The following is a 27,929-nucleotide window of genomic DNA, read 5'->3' as shown; positions in this document are numbered from 1 at the left end:
AGATGCAGTGTAGGAGGATTAATAAGAAAGGTATTGAAGAGAATCTACATATTACTAGATATCACATACAAGAGAGTTACCTGGTTCTTTTGAAGATCCCAGCCTTCATGCCAGTAAGGAAAAAATCTGTTCTCTGAGCGTGTGCAGTGGTGCAAAGGTTTTATTAATGTTCATTTCAGATGGGGCGTTCAGATGTCTGTGTGGGGTGAAGATGACAGCAAGTTATGCAAGTCCTCCCGAGGACTGTTGATAAATTCATGCCCTGCATTCTACAGATAACATGCATTTTACAGTTGGGCTCTTCTTGTAACATTTTAGAGCAGTAAGTCTTAGGATGTGAACCATGAAGAGCATTTATTTGTGACTCTCAAAGAAGCAGTGAGTTAGACCATCTCCTCTCTTTGCATGCAGCAAGCTCCAAAGTTGCATATTTCTCCTCTACATGCACGTCTTTCTAGAATAAGAGGTGTGGTGTTGGCAGGCAGCTATGTGCCTACGTAGCGGTACCATTGCTACACCATTGTACTTCCTGTAATATACAGAGTCTCTTTAGGGGTTATATGGTGATAAAAATTGGGGTGGATAAAGGACGGTAAAGAACACATTAGTAAGTAAAATATTTGTTGTATTCACCAGTTTCTGGGAAGTGGTGGGGCTATTTTGAAACATCCTTGGCAGAATGCTATGTTGGTACTCTGTAATGAGCCAGATGTAATATAACATGGGCTTTGCTGAATGTATGTTGATGTTTAGCAATACAGGAGCATAGTTTTCTGCAGAAACATTAAACCCTTCCCTGTGGTTTTTGTTTTGTTATAGTTGTTATCTTCTGCTCTGGATCACATGAGGAAAACTCTTCTTCACCAGATCCATCTCATGAGCTCTCTCTAAGAAGAAATGGGATGGTATCATCAGATCAGCCTTCTAGATCAGGTACCACCAGTCCTCTTCCTTAAATCATCCTTACTTCTACTTCAGAGTCTAGGCGAAGCAGAGATGCTGGTTGTCACAAGCGCCCTTAACGAGAAAGCTGTGCCCGTGGGTTTCTGGCGGAGATGTAGCAAGGGCTCAGGAAGGCTGGTGTAACCTTAAGGGAATGCCTCACTTTCTTATTAAGAAAAAAAACCAAAACAGAAAACCAACCAAACAAAAAACCACTTCTCCATCGGGTATGGGGAGTTCTTGAAGCAAAAGCTAATTAATGGGGCTGCTTTCCAGCAAATAGAGAATAAGCTACTGAAGTTATTTTCGGATGGAATTTTCTTTTTCTAGGTATTGTAAAAGCCCAGTGAGCTGGACAAAATCCTTGCAAGATAAGAAGGATGAATTTGGTCTTACTGTGGTGCCAGGACAGATTGAACAAATGCCAAGTTTTATAAAGGCCTATGATAAAGGAGCCAGTTGACATCCATTTTATTTTGGTGTGGAAACTCAGGACATGAAGCTACTCCTGACATTTAGTGAAAGAGCGAGCTGTGCAGGCTAGAAAAAGCGTATCCTTTCACCACAAGAGGTAGCAAGCTGAGCTAGCCTTGCCAGGCAGAAATTCCTCATAGTACCATCTTGCAGATGGCTTCCAGTTGTTGGCAATGTGAACTTCCTTTCTGACATGTCCTGCAAATGTTCATGAGATTTCTTCAATCTAAGCTTCTTCAGAGCATTTTTTTTCTAACATCTGGAGGTATCTCCTTTGTTGATTGGAAATAGTAGAGGGATTTTTCCTTCTATTTTACATTTTTCTTTTCACTTCTGTCATATTTTGCCTTTCTGGGGACCTGCCTTTGAAGTTCCTCAGGTTCATTGGTGCTAAGCAAAACTGGATAGGAAGCATCTGTTAGTTAGGTACACAGTTGTATTAGAGGTTGCAACTTTCAGGGTTCTTTTATATTGTGATCACATGAGTGTACCCTGTTCTTTTTGGTGATTTACACTAAACAGCAACTTCTTGTTGATGGATCTTTCCTTCACAATGCAATGCAAATGATCCATTGCAAGAAAGCTCAGAGGCTTTTTTTTTTTTTTTAAACCGGATGTCATCAGCTTCCCTGCTCTATTTTAGACTCTTCTTCCAGGCATTCTCAGGCTTCTCTCGGGCCTTAAGCTGCAGCAGGATGGCTTTATACAGCCAGGAGAGTATAGGAATTAGGTGCTTTTGAAGGAGAACATTGTGCTCGCTTATCTGAGCTGAGTAACAAAGCAGTACACAGCATGTAGTGCTTTGTGTTGTGAGGCACATTCCAAGGATTAAGTCTGCATTGCTGTAGTTCTTTCTACTGCAAGTGGAGGTGTTAATAAGACTTATGAAATAACTTTGTCATAAATATTAGTTTCCAGTAACCCTCTATTTAAAAAGGAAAGGAATTTTTTCTTTCCCAAGCTCTCACTTTGCTTTCTTACACTGTCATACTGTCATGAGAGTAATTCCTTTCTGGGTTTTATGACCAACTAGATTTTACCTGATACAAATATTATTACTATTGACAGTAAGTCTGTGGGTACTGAGTTAATCTGTCAAACTTTAAAGAATTTGAAACAGTACAACAGATCTATATTAGGTCTCTGCTTTTCTGCTTTGTCTCATATCGCCAGGGAGATTTTGATCTGCTATTGAGAGCCCTAGAGCTGTTTTACTGGATCATCAAACCGAAGCTTGAAGCTATATACAGACATCTTTCCCTAGATCCAGCTGAGCCGGGAGAATGGCTCTTGTCCTCCTTCCTGTGCTCTGCTGGATGCTGCCATTGTGCACATCCCCCTTCTCTCTCTCTCTCTCTCCCCCCCCTCCCCCCCTCCCCCCCCCCCCCGGTTTGCCAGTTCAGCTGCTTGTGATTTCTGTTTAAAAGTGATGGGCTGAACAGTGCAGGAGACGTTTGCTAACCTGTGTCAGCTTGGTGAGATGGGCTGGGAAGACTATTGAGGTGATGGCTTAGCTGGTAGGGTGAGAGAGGCAATAACTTCCAGCCGCGAGCAGGCAATGCTGTACAGCTGCAACTGGAAGAGGATGTGCGTTCAGGCCAGAGTCACAGCCTGTACCAAGCCTCAGTGATATGCAACCCCACAAAATCCTGTGTTTCTCTTACCTCTGCACACTGGGTGAAGTTTTTTAAAAATGTAGTTACAATTAACTTCAAAAATTGGGAAAACTTATCTACAGCGCTGAAAAGGTATTTTTTTCCCCTTGACTAAAAGGGTACTTCCGTTACAGTTTTCACTAGAAGTTTAGGTGAAGTATGGCCAATCTCCTGGAGGTTTTTATGTTTTGAATTCTGCCTGCCTGCGTTGCCTGTGCAGCCACCTGTCCTTGTTCTGTCACTGGCTTCAATTCTGTTCTTTAGACCTATCTGTTCTCTACCAAAGGGAAAACAGTGTCATTCATGTTTGCAAGGTCTGAATACTGCCTGAATGTCAGGATCCCAGATACAAATGTTTAGTCTCTTACTATTTCTGCATATGGCCTGGGGGTCCTCCAGTTATTACTGGGATATTATTATTACTACTGAAAATAAATATCACACAAGTTAATATCAGCCTACCGTATCTATTCAGCCCTATTCTCTGTGGGAGAGCTTTGTGCAACTAATACCCCTTCAGGGAGCTTATATTAGATTGATGAGAGAGCAGTGAATTACTTCTTGTCTGGTTCATAATATGCTGATTATAAAAAAAAAAAAAAAAAAAAAAATTCTGGCCAGGATGGTCTAGCGTTCTCAGTGTTGCAAATGGACTCTGGAGTTTGTTAGGAGGCATTCTTGCCTGTTCTGCTGGAGGAGACCAAAACTGTTTTAAAAAAAAAAAAAAAAAAAAGTAAAGCTTGCCTTGCTCAGCTGTTCTTTTGAGCTCTTCCTACTGCTGAGAGAGGGTTAACCTCAGAGTTTCTCATGTCCTTATCTGCCAAAATGCTAAATCCATACAGTTTCAATACCATTGCTGCACTGGGAATTATTCAGGATTTTATGTACATATGGGCCAGATTTTCCACTGATGTAAATTCACGTAGCACTGGTGGGAGGATGCTGATTTACACCTGCCAAGATTTTACAGGGTTGTTTTTCCTTCTGGAATGTTCCTTCGCCCACCCTGAGGGAGACTCTCTGATGTGATTGCACAAGACAAATTTTCTTTTTACCTTTCAACTCTTCCATTTTTTGGAAGAGGTGGCCCCCTACACTGGAAATCTACTCATTCAAGTCCCAGTCGGACCCCTGTCTTTGAACTGGGGAAGGCACCACTCAATAAAACCTTCGGTTTCTCGTAACAGAAACCTCATGCATCATCGGCTCAAGCTGCTCCTGGGTGATGTCTACAGATGGTTTTGGAAAAGCAGACTGGGTGTTATCTTCAGTTGGTGTCCTGGTGTCTCAGGAGAGGCAGCAGCTGCTTCTGGAGAACAGCTCCTCTAGCGGAGATGTTGAAGGTAGGCAGAATTACTGTTCCCTCCCTGGAAAAGACATCTGCTTTCCCCCAGCACTGGTAGTAGCCTTGAGGGAGGTGGCAACAGGAGTCGGTCGCATGTCAGTGACAATACTGCCATATGCTGGTTCTGGTGCACGACTCGTTGGTGCAGTGTCTCTGCCCAAGAGAATCGGTCACTAAGAACCATATATAATGCATATGTTCTATATGAGAACTGCTTGGGTTGTGCATGTGTGTACCACACATACAGCCAGACCCTTTATATACTTCCTTTGCATCTACTTCAACATAAGCTACTTTTGCCTGCAGAGACTGGGTATTTCTTAGGAAACTCAGTCCTTTACACGACAGGGCTGCTTCCTCATGTTTGCTGTCTGATTTGCAAAGTCTTTCGCTTGTGTTTTGCTGAATGTGCCTTCACTGCTTTGTTTTGTTTTTTTCTCTCCTCATTCCTTCCATCGCTCATCACTTCTTATTTCCTTCATTTTTACTTTATTCTCTTTTCTCTTCTTTCTGTTATTTTTACTTTTTTGTGCATGTTCCTCTCCTTTCTTCTGTTCTGAACCCAAACTTATCCATTTTCCTCTTATAATCTCTCCTCCATCTGCACTGTCTGTCTCTCTTTTTTTTTTTTTCTTTTTTTTTTTCTCTCTCACAGGGGACATTTTCCTCCTGAACACCAGTAGGCTCCCAGACAGATGTGAGTTCAGCCTGCATAGCCCCATCCTGCCTGGGAGCTTGGACTCTTGCTTGCTGGAACTGGCGATATATTCACAGGATGCTGTTCCTCTCCTCCAGAGGTTCACAGTTGAAATCACACATGTGGAGACAAACAGAAATATGATAATTCCTCTGAGAGTTGGCCATGAGGAAGATGCCAGGTAAGACAATCAATTTGTAGCTGTTTAGTTTGAACTGCAGGGTAGGATGGAGTCCCTTCAGGCTACGGTTTATCCATATCTTCTCCCTTCTTGAGATCATTGCTTCTATTACACCAGAAAAAGAAGGAAGGGCTGTGAGAACCAAAACGTGCAACTCCCTAACAGGATGTCTGTAGCAGACTCAGGTTTTGTGTGTCCCCTTCACAAGGAACACACTTGATTAGGAGTCATTCTTCTTTCTTCACATTAGACAGGGTCAAGAGTGATTGACTCTCTCACTGATGCTAGGATTATAGATCTAAAATACAGTCAGCCCAAAGACTGCCTTGTCTAAGTATTCAGTGCATACTATCAGAGTTACAAGGGTCCCATTTCTCATTTTGAGGAAGGGTTAATTTTGCCTCTTGTGAATTTCTTCCTCCTAGTGTCTGCAAAGTTCAGGAACATTCACTTTTGGTTCATTTGCAGAGTTCAGGGAGGGGAAGAACAGAGGCTAGAGGCAAGAAGAAGTGAAAAAAGGAAAAAAAAGTGCAGCAACCCTAGACCTGTCCTGCATTTTCTTCTCTTTGATCACCCCCATGTTTCACTTTCTCATTCCAGCCGATAGCAGAAGGCAGTGAGAAGGGAAATGGGCAAAGAAAATGGCTTAACAACAGAAGAAGGAGAAAAATCCACGTGACATCTGATTTTGCCATTTTCTTTGTGCTTGTTTTTCCTTGCAGCAATCTGCCTCCTAAGAACCTGAATCAGGGCTTTTTGTTTCCATCACCTGACTGACTCCCATGGAGAATTTAAGCAATAGATCCCCATTCTTGTTTTCTTTGAATTCCTTGGCACTTCCCAGGCTGCCATGGGAGCCGTGTAGCCAAGACTGCTGGTCAGCCCAAGATAGCAGAGTTTGACTAAAACAACGTATTTATTTCCTTTCAGATTCCTCTCTCTCCTGCTTTTAGCTTTTGCTCACTGACTTCCTGGCTACTCTTTCTCCCTTCTTCTTGCCACTTTCACAAGGAATCTGTTGCCTTTTCCAGGGTCAATTTCTAATGTCCTCTTTCATACCTATAACCTTGCTGCTTTTCGTATTTGACCAGCCTCTGCTGGCATAAGCAGCTAAAGCCCACAGCTCCATTCCCATGTATTAATTTATGTAATGCCCTTCTGATGTACCTGCCTTCCCAGAACAGGCACCATCACCATCACTGCAGTGTCTCTAGAATGAATCATAGATGTGGTTAAACAGCTTATTTGAGCACTGTAAAACAATTCTGCATGAAACTAAGATCATCTCTCTTTAAACGTGGTGGCATTTAGATATATTAGAATGGAGTTAGCGCCACTGGAAGTTGGCATAGGCCTTGGTATTATTTTTTCCTAGTGAGTGAAATGAAGCACTGATAAGCCCAGATGCTTTAGTTTTAAGGACTTAAAGAAGGAAGGTGACTGAGTCCTGTTTTAAATCAAGATAGAAAGGAGGGGAAGGAGTAAAGATGGAATAGGGTTAGGAAGCCTTTTAGGTCAAATAGTCTTCCTTTTCTCCCCTCTTTTACAGGGAAACTCTGTAAAATCTCTGCACAATTCCAGGAAAATCTGACTGTGCGGGCAGAAGAAAATTTACTTTTACACAGTGACTGAGCTGCTTCCTACTAGACAGATGGTCAAAGATGAACATTCTCCCCTGATTAAGATTTTAACAATTCTGGTTGTCAAGAATAGATACTATCCTGAAGCGTTCCAGCTTTCCAGTGGCTTTCCAGATGGAGTGGGAGTTCTGCAAGCTTTTGTGTGTTGACAAAACACTGCTGCACAACTAGGAGTGAAACAAGGAGGACAATGAGCAAATGGCCTTGAGGCAGATGCCTGTGTGTAGTACCAAGTTTAATCTCTGATGATTACTGTGACTCTTGAGGTCAGAGTAGATACTTAACTACAGAAAAAAGCTTGAGTGTCACTTCTTCAGATAATGAGGCACTCCAGAAAACCCTGCTTCAGTCCCTTCTACCACCCCTTAATCCCACGATCAAGCTGTATACTTCATCATAAAATCCAGCCGCACCAGACCACTTCAGTGAACTCTCCTCTTTCTAGAGGATCCTCTTTTCTGGAGATCTTCTGATCTTGTTTCCATCTTCAGGATCTGTCAGCCACACAGTTTCCAAAAGCTTAGATGTGTGTCATGAGAGAAAGTTACTCTCCCTGTCCACGTCACTGACAGCTGGGATTTATCATCAAATCTGTAGTATTGAAGCTGCCACTCATTTTCTCATGCACGCACTTTAGGCACAGACAAAGACAGAAACAGCTGAACCTCTAGGCACTGAGTCCTCTGGACAAGTAGGGCAAAGGCATATTGTTCTATTGTTATTGTATACCCCCCAGTGTGAGTATTCTGAGTTACTACCATTAGAGAGAGAACTGCTCAGGGAGTGAGATGTTTGGAATTCTGTATGTTTACAAAAATATATATAAAAACTATGTATCCCATGATCTGAGAGAGCTCAAACATCAGCAACCTGTAGCTTTGCTTGAAAGTCCAAGGCCTTTTTATCGCTCAGAAAGCTGTCTTCAGTTTTTCAGGGTTACAGTTAATGGTTCTTGCTCAGGCCATGTCTGTTGTCTTTCTGACTATTTCGCTTATCCCACCTTTTCCCCTCTTTACCACACAGAGCTAAAAGCAGCCACAGCTGAAAATTCTTCAGAGTTCTGTGTGGTTTTGTTCTGAATAGTTTCATTTGCTTGTTTGTTGTTGGCTACAATTATTTCAGGAAGAATTCTATTTCTTACAACTGTAAGTGCACACGCTCCAATGAAAATGAGAAAACATCACTTGGTACAAGGGTAATCTTTGCCCCTTCCATGACAAAGGGGTGCTCAATAAGCCAGGTTTATTTTGTTCTGTTTTCCTTCTGAAGTATAAGACATTGGCCATGGTTCTCTTGGCCAAAAAGCAACAAGTTCAAGGCTAAGTTCATGGATGGGTGATCAGTTAGCCAACTGCACACAAAAGGATTGTTGCTTAATTTTTCCTGTCTTCCCCTCGGAGAGGGCTGGGGGCGCACTAAAATGCCCTGCCAACTTCCGAGAGACTTGTAGAAACTTACCATCTTTCAGAGTTCCTCTCTGCTATCAATTCTGGTTTTTATTGTCCACAAGAGTTATTTAACTTCTGCTATGGATCATACATGGAAGCATTGCCGTATAGCTGATCTGAACATCTAGAAAAATCTAAAGTTGTTTGGGATTAATAAATCAGATGTCCTAGAACATAAGCCTTTGAAAGAGAGTGGTCTGGTAAGCGGCCTCAGAAAATGCCTGATACATACTGAGAACAATGAGCACAGCCACTTTGATTTAAAAAATGCAGCTAGAAAAGGAGAAGCTGTCTAGCTGTCATATAAGACTAGCATTTTGAATGCTAATCTGGCAGTATGAATTACTGCCCCTCATGCTTCTGTCAGAACTGCACCCAAAAATGTGCTGGCCGTAGGAGGAAAGATCTTGACTCTCTAACCGGTTGGTGAGGGCAAGACGGGAGACATATCTTCCTCTCTCTGGTCTATTTCTAAGTCCAAAGGCTAGAACTGCATGCTTGTGAAGACTTGGAGCAAACAACTTCCTATACATATAACAAGTAATGTCTTCGAATTTGTATGTTCACTAACTGAACCTACAGTCATTTAGCATACCTTTCTGTAATAATCTGTGCAGTGAATCCCCCCAACTCAGAAAAGTTTTCAGTTTTCCTGTTCAATTTTATTTTGTCACTCTTAATGAAGAAACTTGTTGATATTAAAATAGTCTTTCTTAAAATTCATGATCACTTCCCTTTGTTGGAGACAGAAAGGCATTGCATGGAAAAGAATGGTAAGGAGCGGGGAAGGCTTTTGTTTAGCAGGGGAGATCAAGAGGCTAATCTTAAAATAAAAATCAAAAGTTAAAATCACAGGTTTGCACAGTCAATCTTGAATTCTCTTGCATTAAGCATCAGGTTGCTTGCAACTCCAGACTTTCTAGAAGTTTCTCATAATGGTGTGAGACTCTAGCAGCCTCATCATACGTACAGAGCAGTTTTAACATCTGAATTTAAAAGAAGAGTAATATTACCTCATTAATTGAGATCTGGCTTGACATAAAATCAATAGTAAGGGTATTGCCAAGCCATGCTTTTCTGAAAGCCTGCTACAGTGATCCATCTTCTGCTAGATCGACCATGGGCTTCGTTCCTCATTCCATTAAGAAAATTAAATTGGCTCTGACTAGCCTCTGTTTGGATACTGGGAACAAGCAAAGAAGGTGCATTATTTACAGCATTAGAAAACTTGCTGCAGTTGGATCTTAGGTTGGAGGGTGTCTCTGAGAGGAAATACCTGGCTGGTTATGAGAATTTGTACATCAAAGTATTGTGTATCATGCAAAGCCGCTTGTCATTTTTGTGAACTCTGGGTGCTTGCCAAATTTTCCTGTGGTGGTATGAATGGAGTCAAATTTGAATATCAGACATCTTTTAGTGCGGTCCTGCAATGTTTCGTGGGACCTAAGAGCTCTGACTCAAAAGAGCTGCCAGTTCACACATGGTGGTTTAAGATATTAGCCATGCTCTTCTACTAGAAGCCACAGTTCTCCACTCTTCTCTCTCTTCTCTTCTCTTCTCTCTCTTCTTTCTTCTCTTCTCTCTCACAGTAAAGGTGCTGTAATGGACAATATGTCTCTTTCTCAGCTGTAACATTTCAGAGGTTTATTTTGATATTTATTTTGATATACCAAGCTTAAAACTGAAACATCTGAAATATCCGGCCCATAAACCATTTAGGATTAAGGGGAAGCTGCTGAACTGGTCATTGTTTGCAGCTGTGGGGCAGTAATTGCTTTAGTCACTACTATTAAGTCTAACAGAGGCTGTGAATTGGAGGCTGAGTGCTAAAGGTTCCTGCCCTCAGGGGTCTGATAACCTTGGTGATGCAGTGATGTCTCATCTGGGAGGTAGGCTGTAGCTTGGTGGAGGTAGTAGAACTATAGCTCAGTGTTTGGAAGATCTAGTATGCTTAATAGGTAAATTCAAAAGATTTTAAGGCTCTCTATATCCTCAGTGGCTCACTGAACCATCAACGATCTCATCAACGTGTATAAGTATCTGAAGGGAGGGTGTCAAGAGGATGAGGCCAGTCTTTTCTCCGTGGTGCCCAGCAACAGGACAAGAGGCAATGGGCGGAAACTGAACCACAGGAAGTTCCACCTAAACCTGAGGAAAAACTTTACTGTGAGGGTGACAGAGCATTGGAACAGGTTGCCCCGAGAGGTAGCGGAGTCTCCTTCCCTGGAGATAATCAAAACCCGTCTGGATGCGATCCTGGGAAATATGCTCTAGAGGGCCCTGCTTGAGCAGGGGGGTTGGACTAGATGATCTCCAGAGGTCCCTTCCAACTCAACCATTCTGTGATTTTTGTGGCCAACAGGATGCAATGCTGAGTAATGCAACAGAAGTGTGGGGGCTGTGGGTCAGTGCTGAATGGTCTTGGACCATTCACAGCAGGGCAGAGAGACTGTGCTTGTACGTGTCTCAGTGCTGAAGATTCCAGAAGCTGCACTGAAATACAAAATGGAAGCAGAGCAGTCATTCTGCTTTGCTGGATAGTAGAGCTAATGCAGTTGTGGTTCAGGTCTGGCGATTTCTGAAGCTGAATTAAATTATATTGAAATATTGAATATGATACGATGGGACGGGAAGCATGGGAAGTAGGGTCATCTTGATAAGAGATGGCTCAGCTTCAGCTGAGTCTATGGTGTCTGTGGGTTTTTGCGCATGAGTGCAAGACTGAAAGTGGAAGATGGAGGGGAGGCCATGGGAAAGGATAGTAATAAGCTCTCACCAGAAAAAGGCAATATGGTTGGTTTGTGGCAAGAAGAATGAAATAGGTGGATAATCAGTGGCAAGTGAAAGTGGAGAAGGTGATTAACAATCTAAGTTACCTTTAGTTTTTTGCAGGTTGCAGATTAGGTGGTCTGTGCTTTTCACATTGTGTCTAGTAGACATCCGTTTGTCCTCTAGGAGTTGCCTTGTAATCTGTTCCTGGTGCTGGAGAAGCAAATATGGTCATTGCATGGCAGCTGAAGGCGTTTCCCAAAGGAAAAAGTACTACTAGGAGCAGAGCCGTAGCAACACATCTTGACACTGTGGCCTGGCCTCCTGCCAGCTGCTACTGTCTCCTCCTCACCCCACTGGCATTGGCTCAGAGTCACTTGTTCAGGGTGTCAGCAGCAACATCAGCAATGTATGGGATTCAGACAAATTTATCTGTGTCTGGCATCCTTTTCAGAAGAGAGCTCAGAGCAGGGATTCCTCTGTTCTTATCCTTGCTACGCCCCCCCCCCCCTTACAAGATAATCACATAGACTATCAACTGTCTTTTATTGCCCTGTTCACATGAGATGGAAGGACACTTTTAAAAAATACTGTTAGTAATCCTGTGGGATTTGTTTTTAATGACAGCTGGATACCCTGACTCCCATCAGACCAATTCGAGTGAGGTGCTTTGAGAATTCCTATTTGGTATTTCTCTGTAGCTTTTGATGCCTAACTGTCTTTAAAATTAGAGTCCGTGGGGCCGTCTGTCTTTCTCTGAACTTCCAGAAGTGTTGCACAGTTTAAAAACCTTTGCTCTCTAGGGGTTATGGCATTTGTTTTATGGCAAAATGTAAATTCGCAGAGCAATCAGTGTTTTTTGGAACACCACTTCTCTTGTTCCCCTTGCTTTGTGGGTGCCTTCTTGCTTTTTAAACTAGAAGATCAGACTGAGAATGCACAGAAAAGGGTTCTTGGAGTTTATGCAACCAAGAAGCCCTCGTGGCCAGTCATTTACTGGCTGCTCCTTGCAGAACATAAAACATCAGTGTTTGTTTGAGGAGATCGAGGTCTTGTGCAACTGCTTGGTTGAACTGTACTTACATGGTTGTGTTCTGTTTGCTTGTGCATGTGGAAGGCACACATTGGGGATGAGGAGGTTGTCCAAAAATGGTGATAATTTCAGCACCGTTTTGACTGGAGAATCCTTGAGAATGATTGGCTGTTTTCATCATCAGGAGCAGAAACAGGATCGGCAGCATAAAAAACTCAACGTGAACTTTGTCCGACTGAACATCACTTGTTTTCTGTGAACAACTGTTTGTTATGCTGGAGTTTACATTCATCAGGCTATCCCCATGTGAATGCTATCACTTCTGTTTGATACAGTACAGAATTTTAACGCAGAGACCCTGTGGACTCCACTGTGCTCTGTGCATGTCTGATAGCTCTTTGTCTCCTAGGATGAAAAGGAAATCACTGATGGCCCAGATTGGCCGAACAGAAAGACCTTTTAAAATCACCTTGCTGTATTCAAGCTGTGGAGCACAAGAGACTGGACTATTGGCAGTGGGCTCTTTGCAGCTCAGGAATTGCTTTCATGGTATGTTCCAATATAGTCAGGTTTGGAATAACCAAATGCAGTTGAAAAAGCGAGCATCGTCTTCACCAAAATTGATAACTCTGATCTGGGAGTAAGCTGGATGGGAAATAAATAATAGCTGAATTACCCCCAGGGTTTCTGGCAGTGCTTTACCTATCAAGGGTCATATTTGCATGTGTTTCATGTATGTAAACACATGTGCATGTGCTCTGAAGGCAGGGTTGAAGTTCAGAATTATAAAATTGACTTCAGTAATCCACTCTGCTTTTCAGGTTTGCTTTGCATAGTCTTTGGATGAGAAAACAACAGGGTTTACGGTGCATCCAGCAGCAGGGATGGAGAAAAGTAATTATCTAGATTATTTTAACATTTGTTATTTTTCGTTCTTAAATAATAAAATCCTTCCCAGTGTCACCCAAGCGTTTTCTATGCTGTGGTTCCGTGGTCCAGATCTATAAAGAAAAGAAACACTGGTCTGTACTCTGTGGAGTCTGCTTGTTACTGCCAGGCTGGGAACTTCTGTCTAAAGTTAGAGTAATTAGAATGTAATTATTTTCACTGAAGTACTGAGTGCTCAGCTTGGAAATACTCAGTTTTACCAGGCATTTACAGCCCTGTTGCCAATTTCATGCAAATCGTCCTCATTACCTGTGCAGAACCCTGCTGATGTCATTTAGACTCCTTGGAAGTCTGTTGGCACAGGCAGCCTGCAGGTTAGAGACGTAATCATCTTCACTTCCTGGTTTTCATGCATTAATATAATGCTGTTACTTCTGTTTTGCAGACAGTGTGGAAAAGCTTTGAATGTAAATGTATCCAAGAGATACTGGTTTAACAGAGCTGTTTCATAACGTAGCATGAAACCATTTTTGATCATATTAGAGGTTTAATTCTATTGTAGTCATTAATTTTTTTTAACAGATGGTATATTTTTAATGCAATGTTTTTGACAGTCACAGAGTTTTTGAGGGCTTGTATACGGCTTGAAATGCTGTACTAACTACTCTCAAATGGTCCCTAAATAAGGTGATACGTGTATGCAGCACAACACAGTGCCACGGAGAGATACTGTATTGGACCGCGTACTTGGATTTCTGCAGATATGTCCTTTTCTTTGCCTTCTGGAATTGGTTACTGAATTTGTGCATTTTTTCCAGAGCAGTAACAGTCCCAGTGGAACTTCTGTGCAGAGCTCTGCTAATGGGGTGGAGGTCTAGAAGTCCTAGGCATGTTCACTCTATACACACAGATCCACAGGACAGGCTGGGTCCATTAGGAGTGATGATTTCAGGAAATATCAGACTTAACAAATTGTGTACAAACCAGTTGCTGGGTACCTGTGCAGTAGAGTCAACTGCTTCTGCAGTACAGCTGACTATACTAATTAGGGTGCGTTAAGTGAAGTTCCTGCACAGAAAGCCAACCTGCAAGGAAAGCAGCCCACTTAATGGGCTCGATTCCACAGAGCCAGCATAGAAATGTTCCAGCAGCATAGGTATTAGTTATCCCTGACTCTCAATAGGTTATAACGATGTGTCTGTTGGGACCAGAGCTAAGGGGTGCCTCTGCCTCTTGCAATAGAGTGTCATGCAACATGCCCTAGCTGCCTGATGGGTACGCAGTCACATGTGCAAAACTGAAGAGCATACCATGGTAGGAAACTTTGGGGTTCTTAGCCAAGAAAAAGCTGATTATATAAAGACAGCACAAAGGCAGCAGAGAACAGTGGGTGAGAGAAATAAATGAGCAATAAATTTTGTCTCCATGAAAGCTGAGGTGATATGCAGGAACCTCATGCTGGAGAGAAACCTTCATAGTAAATAGTCAAGATAAGGATCACTTATCACCCCAGTAACACTTTCTGAGGTCATACACATGAAGGCTAGAGACTCATCTCAGCCAAAACCCTGCTGTAGACCTGCTGATGCCTCACCTCTGGCCTTTTTTCTGTTTTTCCCTTTAGATAAAGACAACCAAGATCTTTCTATATATGACAAAGGCTCCACCTTCCCATGCCTTCTCGGGGGCTGTGTCAGCCACTTGCAAGTCTGTGAATTCATCAGCGACTGCCCTGCCAAAGAACAGGAAGGGGTGAGGTGTGGTGAGTATGTAGCATGCCACTTCATGGGAATATTCATCCCATCGGGAGAATTAATTTAGAATGAAAAATAGGTTAAATTGATTCCATCTCTAGATGAAATCAGTTTTTTTGCCTCCCAAGTTAATTTAGCCTATGTATGTAAATTGAGTATCAAGATTCTTCGAAAATTCACCCTCTATAGGATAATATGGATTTGGGACTTCTGATGTGTTTGTTTTTTTTTTTTTTTTAAATACTGCAGTACTGAGGTCAATGGCCTGCCTTTCGTAATTACTGCTGTTTCAGAGAAAGGCAAAACCTTGTTTATACATCTGCAGCTGGGTGAGGAATTCCTTCTGAACCTGCCTGCAGGTAAAGGCACTGATCATCATTCTAGTGCCACCTCCAACATGATCAGTCATAAATCTGTCCTTCCAAGATCCCAGTTCAGAGCTCATGTTGCATGTCATGATAGAAAAAAATCTCCTGATTAAGCAGAAGTGGTGCTAAGAAGCATCTTTTAGCTTTATTGCAAGTACAGTGGCAGAGATGTAAAATAGTCTGTCAATAGTCAATCTTTTAATTGGGCATAGAAACCCTTGTGATGTCTGCAATTTCATGTACAGCAATGGCATTTACAAACGTATGGCACTGATTTACCGCTCTGGAGAGCGTGGGAGGTGTTCTTCGGTATCTAGAGCAGGACAGAACTGCAAGGTCTCTAATATTTCCAGATGCAAGTAGTGTTGACTTTTTGATGATGACTCCATGGAAATAAACAAATGAGACCTGATAATATTTTGTCATTGAAAGACTGTGTGGCCTAAGTTGTGTAACTTAGGGAACCACAATGAGTTTTGACTTCTGCTGCTGTTTGTTTTCTTCCATAATCAAATTTCTTCTACTTCCTTAGTTTTTCGTATTATCCCTTTCAGACAGACTCCCGGAGGGCTCACATTGCTCTTTTGAAGAAGGTCCTTGTGGCTGGACACTGAATGGCACTGCAGCATCCACCTGGTCTATTAGGGGCTTTACCAAAACAGTTCAAGAAGCCTCATTAATAGGTTCTACCTTGCAAGCCACTGAAGGTTGGTTTCTCATCGTTCTCTCTGACTGTGTGTGCATTTGTGTATGTATAATAGCCTCAACCCTAATTTTTTAAAATTCATTGAAAGTTCTTGGCATCTCCATTGCCAAATCAACTTTAGCATCGGTGTTATCTAGACAAATTCATAAACATAGACAAAGTTAACTTCTGAGCATAAGTCAAAGCCTTATTGGAACAAGTTCAGCAGCAAAGTTAACGCAAAATTGAGGCAGGCTAGGATTTGTCTTCAGTTTTAACAGGAATTATATTATGAATTCTTTTGTCTCTATATATACCTCTTCCCACCCTCTTCCTCTTATGAGCTGTGCAACTGTAGAGTGCTTCAGCAGCTGCATGACAGCTGCTGCCTCACAAAGTAGAAATTCCCCAACAGAACTAAGCAGCTTATAGAAGCACATATCTTTTGGAGACCTCTTCCAGACTCCACCAGTGGGTTCACACTTAAGTATATCCCAAGGCCAAATGTTCATGCATGTTTTGTGCCGTAGGAAACTACAATAAAGAGTCAGATTCAATTCTCATAATGCTAGCTAGCTTGGTAGATAAGAAAGAGGGAGGCTCTTTTATGTACAGGCTTAAAGTCAGAAATGTTCAGCGCAGCATGTCTTGGCTCACAGTTCCCTGCTGAAATGAAGGGTGTCTATATGAGTGTCCTTTTTGTGTCTTGAGAACTTGTATAAACTGTTCCTGGGAACAAAGACTACAAATAAGCTCTTCCAGCCCACGATTTGTCTGATCAATTTGTTTTTGATGCTTATGGTGTAAGAATTATGGCTGAAGAGGGAACTCACTATAGATTGCTGTGATCCCTTGTATTTGGATGCGATAGCTGAGGTTTGTGCACTCGTGTTTCAAGAACGGGTTTGGGATGTTGGCCTTTATGCTGCTAATATCCACTTTCCTTCAGTATTTATTATATCCAGGTTAACTACCTCAATGGTGGATCTGCTATCAAGCCCTAAAGTAGTTTCCACTACATCTTCTTACTTGCATTGTGCTTCAGCACAATGATAATTTATGTCAAGAAAGTATAGAAAAGGGAAACATTAGACAGATTTCTTTGACAAGTTCCTCCTGGGATCAGGTGTTCATGAATCAATATACGTGTTCAGCAAGTGAACATCTAGCAGCAGACATTTCTTGTTGGCAGAATGAGCATGAATCTTGTCTTTCCTGATTCACTTTTTTGCTTGCAGGACACTTCCTCTACCTGCGAGCAGACAGCAGTCAGACTAATGGTATGGCCAAGGCTTACAGTACCAGCTTGCCAGCCAGTATTGCCACTGAAGGCTACCAGGTAAATCACTCTGTCTTAGTATCTCTGTGAAGCAGATCCTCAGGCTGTGGGCACTCTCTGCACAGTATGCCCATTCTGCCTGTGCCTCTGCATGCTGTACAAAACAGTGGAAAGCAGAAGAGCTGACTGTACTTCCCAGCTAGCTGAATGTTGAACACCAGAAAGGAGACATGAGGTGCTACCTTAGTAAGAGAAAGGAGGAGCCCCAAATCTACTCCCAGGTGTGGGTATATTCCCCAGCCTAGCTGTACTGACCCTTCCTCTGAAGGGTACCCAGACCTTGGTTTGTAGGAAAGGGAGTTGCCCACCCGGGCTGTTGATCCATTCCGTATACCTGCTGCTGAGACTTTTGCTCCTAAATTCTGCTGCAGGTTAGTGGCAGTTAACAAACTTGAGAGCTTCACTGAGAACAGGAGCATGAAGTTAATGGGGCATCAGACTTTCCAGGAATAGATGAATATCAACTTTTGCTCACATTCTTCTAAAATCTCAAGTGGTGAGGGTAGCTAGGTGTGGTAAGATCATGTATCCTGCTTTCAGCCCAGATCTCTATAAAGAATAAGGGGAGGACTGGGATGCTGGAGTTAAAAAAAAAAAAAACAACAAAAAAACAACAAAAAAAAACCAAACAAGACATTAAATAAAATTGCACTCAACAGCACTTAGGAAAATTAGTGCCCTTGGAGTTGTACCCTGCAGAGTGCCTGGGTAGACACTGAGCCACGTCAGTGTAACACACTGACCTGGGTGGTTGCAATGGGAAATCTTAAGAGATGTGGTTCAAACCCTTTCCCATGAATCTTTAAGCTGGTGAGAACACTGAGGAAGAATGTATTTGGTATTGTTTTTCTAAAATGTGTGACTAATAGAAAAGCATTTAGTGATAAAGAGGTTCTTGAGTAAAGCCTACTTTACTGCCTGTTCCTGAAGGACATAAAAAAGGCAACTGGCACTCCCTCACCCAGATGGTGTCTGCCACAATGAACGTAGTCATTAGTGCCTGCAGATCGGCTGTCCAACATGAATGTCAATTCAGGTCTCCACCAAGAAAATTCTGTACTGTGAGCAGCGGTGAGTCATGCGCAAACACTGAGGGAACTAGGGGCATGTGCGCTTAAACAGATTGACTCAGCATCAAAGGTCTGATGTCTCAGATCCCCAAGGAGAGAAGTCCAGAATGCCATTGCCTTTTTATCAGAAGATATCCTCCTTTTTCTGTTCTTCCTCTATTATAGGTCCAATTCTCAGTGCATGTTTTTGGCAGCTACAACGGTACCATCTCCTTCTCTGTCAGGGAAGAGACAAAGGGAGCCCCAACCACCTTGCAGATGTGGGAAAGAGCAGGGAGCTGGAGCGACCACTGGTTTCTCATCACTTTACCAATGCCAGTGCTTCGGAACTGGTGAGAGCCCCACTGACAGCATCCAGGAATGTTGCTGGAAGTCTAGTAAACTGTTAATGTCTTTGTTGTGAAGTATTGCTTTTATTCTTGCCTTCTTCAAGTGCCATTTCTAATGAAAAAATTACAGGAGTACAGCAATTCAGCTTGCTGAGGAAGTCTTGTTTCGCTTTGCACATCTTCAGGCACATACCTAGCTTAGGTCAGCACAAGACCACAGTGTGTGTCTGCACTCACGTGCAGGCGCAGTGTTTAGGTACTGGGAATAACAAGTGTCTACACTAGAAACGTTTTACCAGTGGGAGAAAACCAGTATACTCACAATGGCAAAGGGCTCCCAGTAAGGACACAGCCATACTAGCAAAGCTGCCCTTTGTAGTCCTACAGTAAAAACAGCCCTGAGAGTCAAATAAATGATTGTGGTAAAACCACAGTTTAGCCAATACATCTGTCTATGCTACGGGCTATATCGGTGCAGCCTGGGCAGTCGGAAATCATTCATTGCCACATCACTGACGCAACATTCTCAGCGAAAGACTGTGGCCCAAATCAGTCTTGCAGAAAAGTGTGTTTCACAGTCATGGATGTGAAAATACAGAGTGACGTTGGCTTTCTAAAACAAGCCAAATATTGAAGATTCCAAGAATTTCAGCTGAATCTATTTTTAATCAGATATTTCTCTTCCCCTGCCTGGTGTCAGTTGATCTCAAGCCCTGTAAACTGTATTGGCAGCTGGGTTTTTTTGCACCACACAAGTGATTTTTTCAATTGCTCCATTCTGCTTTTTGCTTCTTTCTCAGGAGAGCCTCTCTCCCATGACACTTCTAACAAAAAAAAAAAAAAAACCCTCAGAGTCTATTCAGTGTATATTATAAATGGGAAAAGATCTGCCTAATATTTGCAATAAATAGTATATTGAAACTTCATGGATTAGAAGGTGTGAGGGGATTCCTTTTAACCTCGAATGTTCTCAGCCTTTTCCTGTAAAAGGCAAGGGATTTGGGTCTGGAAGTGAAAGCAATTCACATCCAAAAGGCAGTAAGATTCAGAGAGAGAGAGAGAGAATGTTGTTCCACTCTCTGGCTAGTTTAATTTCATGGTTACCTTTGGTCTGAGCATTATCAAATGTTCACCGTACACACCTTTGCCATGAATGATTCCTTCAAGAGAGGGCAGGCTGGCAGTGCATGTGATATTTTTGTCTGACACTTTGCTGATCCACAGGGCTCTAGACAGCTGTTTAGAACTGAGCATGTAAAGTGAAGCTGTCTAGAATAGCTCTTTTTGCCAGGCACTCCCAGTTGGAACAAACCGTTTAGGATCCCAGAGCAGAGTCCTAGGGGCTCTGTGGAGATACCTAAGATCTGTCTCCTCTGAAAAATGGTCCCTTATGTTTGTTCCCTGACACTTCTGATTTCTGTGTCAGCCCTTGCATCTAAGAGAAAGTGGATCTTCTGTGGCAATACAGAATGGATGGCAAGAGGCTTCGGGAACATTATTCAGCATAGCATGGAAAAAAATTGATATTCAGATACTGTTATATTTGAAAGAGTTGAGCACTCAGAACAGAGAGAATGAAAGAAGTAGGTAGCTCCTGTATGTGTGTATTAGGACAGTCTGTTTCACGTAGTAATAGCTTGTTTCTCTTCATGTAACCTTTTTGTATGTCATTTTCAAGCAAATTTAAAAAAGCGGATAATCTATCATGTGGTATGACAGTGATAGTCACTGTGGGTAAGGCTGGATGGAGTTGTTTCATCTAGCAAGCAAACATCTGCTATTTGAGCTAGCAGAATAACTGACAGCAGTAATAGCGTGTCATCTGCTGCCCTGGCCATGACAGAAACAGAAGCAGCACACGCTTTGGTGGAAGGTGTTACAGCTATTTGCCCAGAGCAGGGAAACCCTGGTCCTCCTGCTGCCAGGACTCCTGGGCCGCGTTCCAGACTTTTGTCTTGTTCCTTCCGTGCTATCCTCCTCCTGCATTATCCCACCTGCTTCTGTAACACCCTGTACTTTCTTTCCTTATTTTCATACACTTGATCTCTCTTCCTTCTCCTCCAGGCTCCTTCCTATTTGTGATCCCATTTTGTGTGTTACACGCTTCCAGTCCCACTCTCACTTTCTGAACTCCTCACTGCTTCTTGTTTCAATATCTCTTCTAGCAGGTAGTTTGTCTCTTGTGTGGCTTTTTATAAAGTCTGTCTCCCTTCCCTGCACTTCCATTCCTTACTCCTCCTAATCATCTCTTGTGCTCTCTTTTATTTAGGTGATCCCAGATCTACAGGCAAAGTTTATTCCCAGCTTACCTACTGCAATTGGCTACTTGTTTCTCTCAGTAGATCTCAGGCCTAAACCCCCTGTGCACCAAATCCAAGCTTCCTTGGCTGTAGCATTCCCAGGGAGCTCCTCAACCTCTCCAAGATGCCCGCTTGTTCACTCTGGATTCAGTTCAGGCAGCTTCTTTCTCCTGTTTGCCTGGGGTTCAGCGAAAGGAAGAAGGGCTGGGGAGCAAAAGATGTATTCATAAATTCAGAAAGGTACTTCCTCTGCTCTCACCTCATGTGGCTGAAGCAGGACCTGACACAGTTCAGAACAGCACTGCCATGGAGAGTACTGCTTAGCTCTAGGCTTGAGGATATCCAGGGCAGAGGAGACTTTAGGATTTAAAAAGTTCTTGCAGGCATGTGGAAATGTCAGGAATTTTGAATTTGCAGGGATGTCATTAAAGTTTGAATAGATTCCCATGGAAATGGCAAAACGCTTGTCCCTGCCGTTAAGACTATCTTCCTCACACATTTCAGATCCCAGCTCCAATTCCTGGCAGCACAGAGTACTTAAACACTTGTCAGCATTTTCCAGCATGGTCAAAAGGATGAATTCCTACATTGCTTCGTTCTCAACACTGGAAAAACATTTTGGTTGCTATGCAAATTCTACCAAATCACCCAAAATAGGAAAGTTCAGCCTAAATTGATTTAAGTTTGGCAAAGTTGCAGGCAACTGTAAACAGAGGCTTGTTGTGAACATTACTGCACAAACTTAATACAGTTTGCTATAAATCTCTGTGAATGACTTCTGTGTATTTGCGAGTGTTGCCAGCTTTCCTCTGTAATGCAAGCTCCAGCAATGCTGTACTTAGGGAAATTTTTAGCACTGAGTTTGGCCTGGCATGCCACTCTCCCATATTCTGACTCTTCAAGCAACTGCTATCCTTCCCTTGTTGTCACTGAGAAAGGATGAAAGACCTGTTTTGTTTTTTTTTTTTCCATGTTTCTTGAAGGGATAACAGTCAGTGGCAAAATGGTTGGGAGGGGACAGGTTGGGAGAAGGAGCAGATAAGAACTGCAACCCACATTGTTGGTGTAGGAGGACATTTCTGTGTTGGTGAGACCAGAAGGAGAGAAGCCTTGGCAGATAGAAGGAGGAGGTCATGTAGGGGATAAAGATAGTTTTCAGCAAGAGCTTCCTCCAGTGAATTTATTTTTCAGCTGAGGGGAGATGTAAGACAAACTACACCACTAGCTGATCAGCCTCCCGGTTGGGCATCTAGCTACTTGGAAAACTGCTTTTGGTGGTCAACTGGCAAATTCACTCACTTAGTTCATACACACAGAGAAAACAGGCTCTATCCGAAGAAAATTAGAAGGCAGAAGACCAGAGAGCTGGAGAGTGTAATATGTTAGCATCAGCAAAGTGAACTCAATTAACAGGAACACTGGAAACCCTTCTGGCTACACAGCACTGGGTTCAAAAGATGAATTCCTCCCCTCTTTCTGAATTTCTGAAGGAAGAGGAGGCATGCAGAGCCCAGAGATTAAGAGAGAGCTGTTCTCCTGCGCTGGAGGGGGTCATTCCCCAAGCTCCCACTTGTATGCAGCTGAAGCAGAAATCTACCTTGTAGTGTAGTGCCATGGCCCTCTTCCCACTCTAGCTCTATAGACCAGGCACAAAAGATTGATCTGACCAAGGATACACTGACATGTGGGTGTCTTAATTAAAAGGTAGACTGTGGTGCTGTATTCGTTATGAGGATCCCAGAAGTGTCTTAATCCTGACCTCCTACTGCTATGATTTCATCTTCTATCTCATGGCCAGAGGAAGTGCTGTTTTGTGTCAGTGGAGTTACGTACAAGACCTGAAAATGCAGAAGTGTTACTAAATCTGCTAATAAGGAGGCAGGTTTCTGTACAAAGGGGCTCCAGTGGCAAATTCCTCTACTAATCCCATAGCTGAAAAAGAGAGGTGATCCAAGGAACCCTGGATTTGCATTTGCTGCAACAACACTGTTACTCGCAGAGGGCCCAAATCCTGTAAGTGTGAACGCTTTCATTTAAGCATAAGGAGCCGTTCTCGAGTAGGGATAAAAGCAGTTTATCCCTAAGGATTTTAAAGCAGCTATGCCCTGTTACATCAGCTGTGGATATGGACCAACATTTGGCTGGTGGGTGGAATATACATACATACTTGATTGCCACTAATTTGGGACAAGTGTGTTCCTAGGCTGAATGATTAATATGGTAGGCAAGTCAGTGCTTGATCTCCCATAAATCATGATTGAGTTTCACCAGTGACAACAGCAGAGGTCCTCTCCGTATGCTTTTAATAAGCTCTAAATGGACTGGACGTCAGACATCTGTTTATTTCTGAAGTTAAATCAGGAACAGTTCAGTTCTAGCCATTAAAAAGAGACCCTTCAGCCCATTTTCTTTTCTCCTTGTGAATTCAGAATGTGGCAACACACATGAGATGTGACGGACCCCTTAGATAAGTAGCTAGTACCTGGTCATGCTGGAAAAAGATGAGACAGCCCAGAAAGCAAATATTTCAGGGAGCTATGGCTAAAATATAAAAAGGCCTGAGCTTCAGCTAAAATAAATTTCTGCTACCCTGTTGTTTCACTGATTTACCTTGGCTGAGAATCAGGCCCAAGGTTCATCTCTGTTAGGATGTTGCTGTTATGTTCAGTTTTTATTTTGGCCATCTCCTTGGGGATGGAAAGGAGAGGATTCTTTTTCGCTATGCTTTTGTGCATATAATCCCTTACTACTGTTAGGGGTTGAACAGGGACGGTTGTCTGTGTGTGAATATTTGTGAAGGATGGCAGCTTGTGTTTCTACATGTGTGTGCACATGGCTGGGGAAGCAGAGCTTTTATTCTTCCCCATGAAAAGTGGTATTATATGAATGTTAATTGGTCCTTACTAACTGCTGATGTGTGGATAAGCGATTTCTAGCAAGTCCTTTTGGCTGCTCAGCATGTATTGTCTGGAGAACACGTTCTAAATAGTGATTATCATGACTGGATGATGAAGGGATGTTTTATTTTAAGGGTTTTTCCCCTCTGCCCCTTTATCTGTGTTCTCTAAAACTTCTGTCTTATTGCAAAGGTTTCACCTGCAGCTGCTGGCAACCTGGGGCTGGAATTGCCAAGCTGACATTGCTGTCGACAATATTACGTTTGGACTGGACTGCTTCACTGATGGTGAGCCACACGTTACAGAATACCTGAAAGAATTTGGATAGGGATCAACATCCCGCAGGTCCAGGACACGCACATGCAGTTCCCTCCACAGAGCGTACTTGGATCATTTGTGTTAGCTTTCGTAGCGCAATAGCATTTTATCTCAGACCTACTGAAGTTTGCAAATGGAGGCAGTTTTGCAGTGTGTCGGAGTCTCCTAGCACTCTTTCTTTTCCCTGCTCTGAGATATCCTGTGTAACATAGTTGAGACCTGTCTTGACAAGAAACACTGGACTTACTCCTAAGCCCCTAAGTAGAAGGATTACATCACACTGTTCTTCAGCAGTCTCCTCTGACCCATGTACCCTGGCAATTGATAGCTGAAGGGAATTTGTTGAAAGCTAAGTGCAAAGTCACCATATTTTAGAGGAGAAAAGGAGGAAGATGGAAGTATGAAGCTTCTGTCTCACATAAAAGTTTAGATTATTGCCACAGGTTTATTTTACCCTGCAAAGAGGTGCATCAAATGTCACTGCCGGGTGTGTAACAGATATATGCTTTCCTCTGCTTCATTACTGCAAATGCGATGGATCACAAGGTACGCCACTGAAAATGCAGCCAACTCTACCCTCTGAAGCAGTGTAGCAAAAGAGATGAATTTACATAGAAGACAAGTGGGAAGAGGTTGGATATTTGTACCACTTTCCAGTATTAGAAACTGGCTTCTTTTTGTCCCTGGAGAAAAGCGCCAATTGTAAAGCAATTGGAGAATATGCAGCACTTTGAATCATGACTTTTGTTACAGACAAAATGTACATCAGTAGCTTTGTGCTTTGCATGTCACCGTATCTAGTACGTCAGCATTCAGGGTAATAACATGTCCCAGCAGAGACTAGCTGTAGTCTAATGTAACTCATGGGACGCTTTGTGTCAGAACTGACACATGTTAAAAGTTATACATCAACAAAACGCCTTTTCACTTCCCCACCTCTGTCTGATTCAGTCTCTCGTTCTCTGCCACTTTGTTCTATGGGCACTGACACCACTATTCTCTAAAATGTTGAGCACCCACATTTTCCTTGAGGGTAAAGTCATTTGTTCACTTCGGCTCCTTGAACACCTATGGGTCCCAAACGCTTTGGGACCTCCATACTAACACTTTGTTTTGAAATCTTTTGAGGAAAGCAAAGGGAGGGAGTCCAGGTGATCTTGTGCCTCGCTGCTCTCCTCCTCGCTGCTGCAGTTTGCTATCCTTCTGAGAGCAAATAGAGCTGCCTGTGTAATTATACCTCTGTGCTAAGGCTGTTGCTTTTGCTCTAGTGCACCAGTTTGGAGGGCTTGAACTAAGGCACTGAACTCTGGGCTAAAACGATCAGTGAACCCGTAGGCATTTTGTTGGCTATGGTGTAGGGACGTAGGCTTTGGCAAATAGGCGGGGCAGAAATGCCACTGAAGCGATGCTTATCAGAGCTTATCTACTCAAGCTCCCAAGTTACTTCTCATTTTTGATTAGTATAAATTGAAACAAACTTACAGGACTGACTTCCCCTATCTGAAGGTGTGACCCAGAGGTGTGTGACTCATGCAGGAGAGAGACAGCGTGAAGGAAATATGTTTCTCAGAAGCCTTACACTTGCCATTGTTCCTTGAATCCTCTTTGTGAATTGACATTTTCTCGCCTCTGAAAGCAACCCCCTTGCATTTGTCTTCTTGTGAGTTTAATTCAGTTAGGCTGTGGAGAAGCCCAGCAGCTCTGCTGTGTTTTCAGTAATGAAATTATCTCTGCCTGGCAAGGAGAGGCTTCAGATGTCACTGATGGAGCCAATTAAGACCCAAGCAGTAGTTTCTACGCATGAGGGCAACAGGAAGGATGTATGGCAGGAAGGAAGAGTTTACTGTTTGCTAGGATGTAAATATTAATTTCTCCGTCTATTTCAATCCTGTAGTTGAAGTGCTCTGCAAAATCCAGTGCAGACTTTAAATGCACTGCTTGTATGTATGCAAACCAGGAAAGAAGGTGAGATTTAGGCAGAAAGAAGTGGGTAGTGAGGTCAGCTCAAGGGACATCAGTAAGGACAAAAAATAAACAGCCCATCCCTTGGATGGGAGTCCCTGGGCAGAGACAGGCAAGATTAGAAAAGTGAAAAGGCAAGATTAGACCATCTTCTGCTTAATGCAAGCACCTTCTGTAAGACAGTGTCGCAGGCCAAAAGATGTAGGTCTGATTCGTTACGAGAACTCTCAGGGGACAGGAATGAAAATATTTTAAGCTTTTAGTTATCTAGTGCTTGCACAGGAAGAGGTCTGGCTTTTGAGTGTCTAAATATCTTTGAAAATGTGGCCTGGCATAGCTAATAGACTGCATCTGCGTGACTATTGCCCTCCTCAGTCCTTAGGTAGTCGTTACTTTTTCTCTGTGACCTTTTAGTACTCTGAGCATGCTCTTGTTTCCGTTAAGATCACAGGCCTGTGGTCTATCGAAGTGTACTTTCCTACCTTGGCCTAGGGCTTAATATACGTTTCATACCATGCATTACTTGCGCGTTCCTAAAAGACTGTTTATTAAATGGCAAGACTGTCCAAAGAGAGCTTCGTATGGCATATGCCCAGTTTTTGACTTTGAGTTTGCCACCCCAGCAAAGCTTGGGCCTGTGGACCTGCCGGTCTCATTGCTAGACAGAAATGGCAGGCGGTGGTTCAAACTACTCAGCGCTGCCTCATTTGGCTAATTTAGTAGAAGTGTTGACTGGAAATGCAATATATCAACCAAAGAGTTGAGGGCAGGAGAAGCTGGCACAGCTTCCTTATTCCCTCTCCCACTCCCGGACAAGCTGGAGAGGCTTGCAGGAGTACTCCAAGCTGCGCCGGTAATGCAGGATCTGTGAAGGGACTGTATACGCTTTGGGGATACTTCAAGGCACCTTACTCTGGTCCCTAGAACCGCTGTATTTTTTTCATTACGGTCTCAGAGACAGAGAAGTAGGAACTACTTTAGCTCTGTTCCTGCAGGAGTTCCTCTCCTCCTTTCTCCTCTTTCTCCTTTTCTCTTCCCTCTGTCCTTCTCCAGTGTGGAAATTAACAGCATGAGCTGAGTCCTGGAGAAAAGGAGTCCCTTGCTCTTCAGATTTTTCTCATATAAGTACACCTTAATAGGAAGAGGTCTTGTTCCCTTCTGTTCACTTACTGTCAGCATCTTGGCTATTAGAGGAGCAAGTGGAAGCGAAAATAGACTGGAGCACCAGGCCCTGAATCCCACAGCTACAGCATGGTAGTAGAAAATGCCATCTTACAAATTCACATGTCTGGCAGCACGTGAAGTATCAGCCTTCTAAGAGTTAACAGCTCATGTGGGCAGGCTGACGCTCAGCCTGTCATGCAGCTTGTCTGCTGAGCACGGAGGAGACAGAAGCTTCTTTCCAGTGTGAGAGGGTTTGAGACTGTTTGGAGAAGGAGGAAAGATTGTTTGGAAATGAAGCATTGCCTTAGGATATACTCAGTTGGGTTGCTGCAAAAAAATCCATGCCGACACACAGACTAAGTCTGTATTTCAGAGACTGATTTACATTCCTTCACTCTGGCAAAAGTAACCAGGCTTCTTGTACATCTCTAAGCATCCGAAACTGTTGTGACCTTTGGGATTCATAATTGAATGAATGCTTTGGGAGACCAGGCATCTTTTCTGGCTATGTGTTGTCTTTTTAGTTTGATTTTCCTTCTTGTCTTTGATCCAGATCATTTGTTTTGGGTTAATTTCATTTTTTGCTGGCTTGACAGCTCTATCCGTTGAAGTTCTCTGTCTCTGCATGGACAGAGTCTGTCAGTACAAAGCTCCCTTTTACTTCCATCTCC

At 42.9% G+C, this 27,929-nt stretch overlaps 1 protein-coding gene across 1 annotated transcript in view; it reads left to right on the top strand.

The window, feature by feature from the left end:
• The window catches only part of LTK (leukocyte receptor tyrosine kinase), a 108,927-nt gene that overhangs the window by 43,492 nt on the left and 37,506 nt on the right, over positions 1-27,929 (top strand). The window contains exons 2-10 of the mRNA XM_068945930.1: positions 820-933; positions 4,259-4,414; positions 5,072-5,294; positions 12,594-12,733; positions 14,697-14,834; positions 15,749-15,901; positions 17,118-17,218; positions 18,454-18,620; positions 24,007-24,101. Coding sequence (XP_068802031.1) covers positions 820-933; positions 4,259-4,414; positions 5,072-5,294; positions 12,594-12,733; positions 14,697-14,834; positions 15,749-15,901; positions 17,118-17,218; positions 18,454-18,620; positions 24,007-24,101 — 1,287 coding nt within the window. The remainder of the gene's footprint in view (positions 1-819; positions 934-4,258; positions 4,415-5,071; positions 5,295-12,593; positions 12,734-14,696; positions 14,835-15,748; positions 15,902-17,117; positions 17,219-18,453; positions 18,621-24,006; positions 24,102-27,929) is intronic.

The sequence above is a fragment of the Struthio camelus genome, chromosome 5 (genome assembly GCF_040807025.1).
Source record: "Struthio camelus isolate bStrCam1 chromosome 5, bStrCam1.hap1, whole genome shotgun sequence".
NCBI classification, from domain to species: domain Eukaryota; kingdom Metazoa; phylum Chordata; class Aves; order Struthioniformes; family Struthionidae; genus Struthio; species Struthio camelus.
This window is presented reverse-complemented; position numbering and strand designations above follow the sequence as displayed.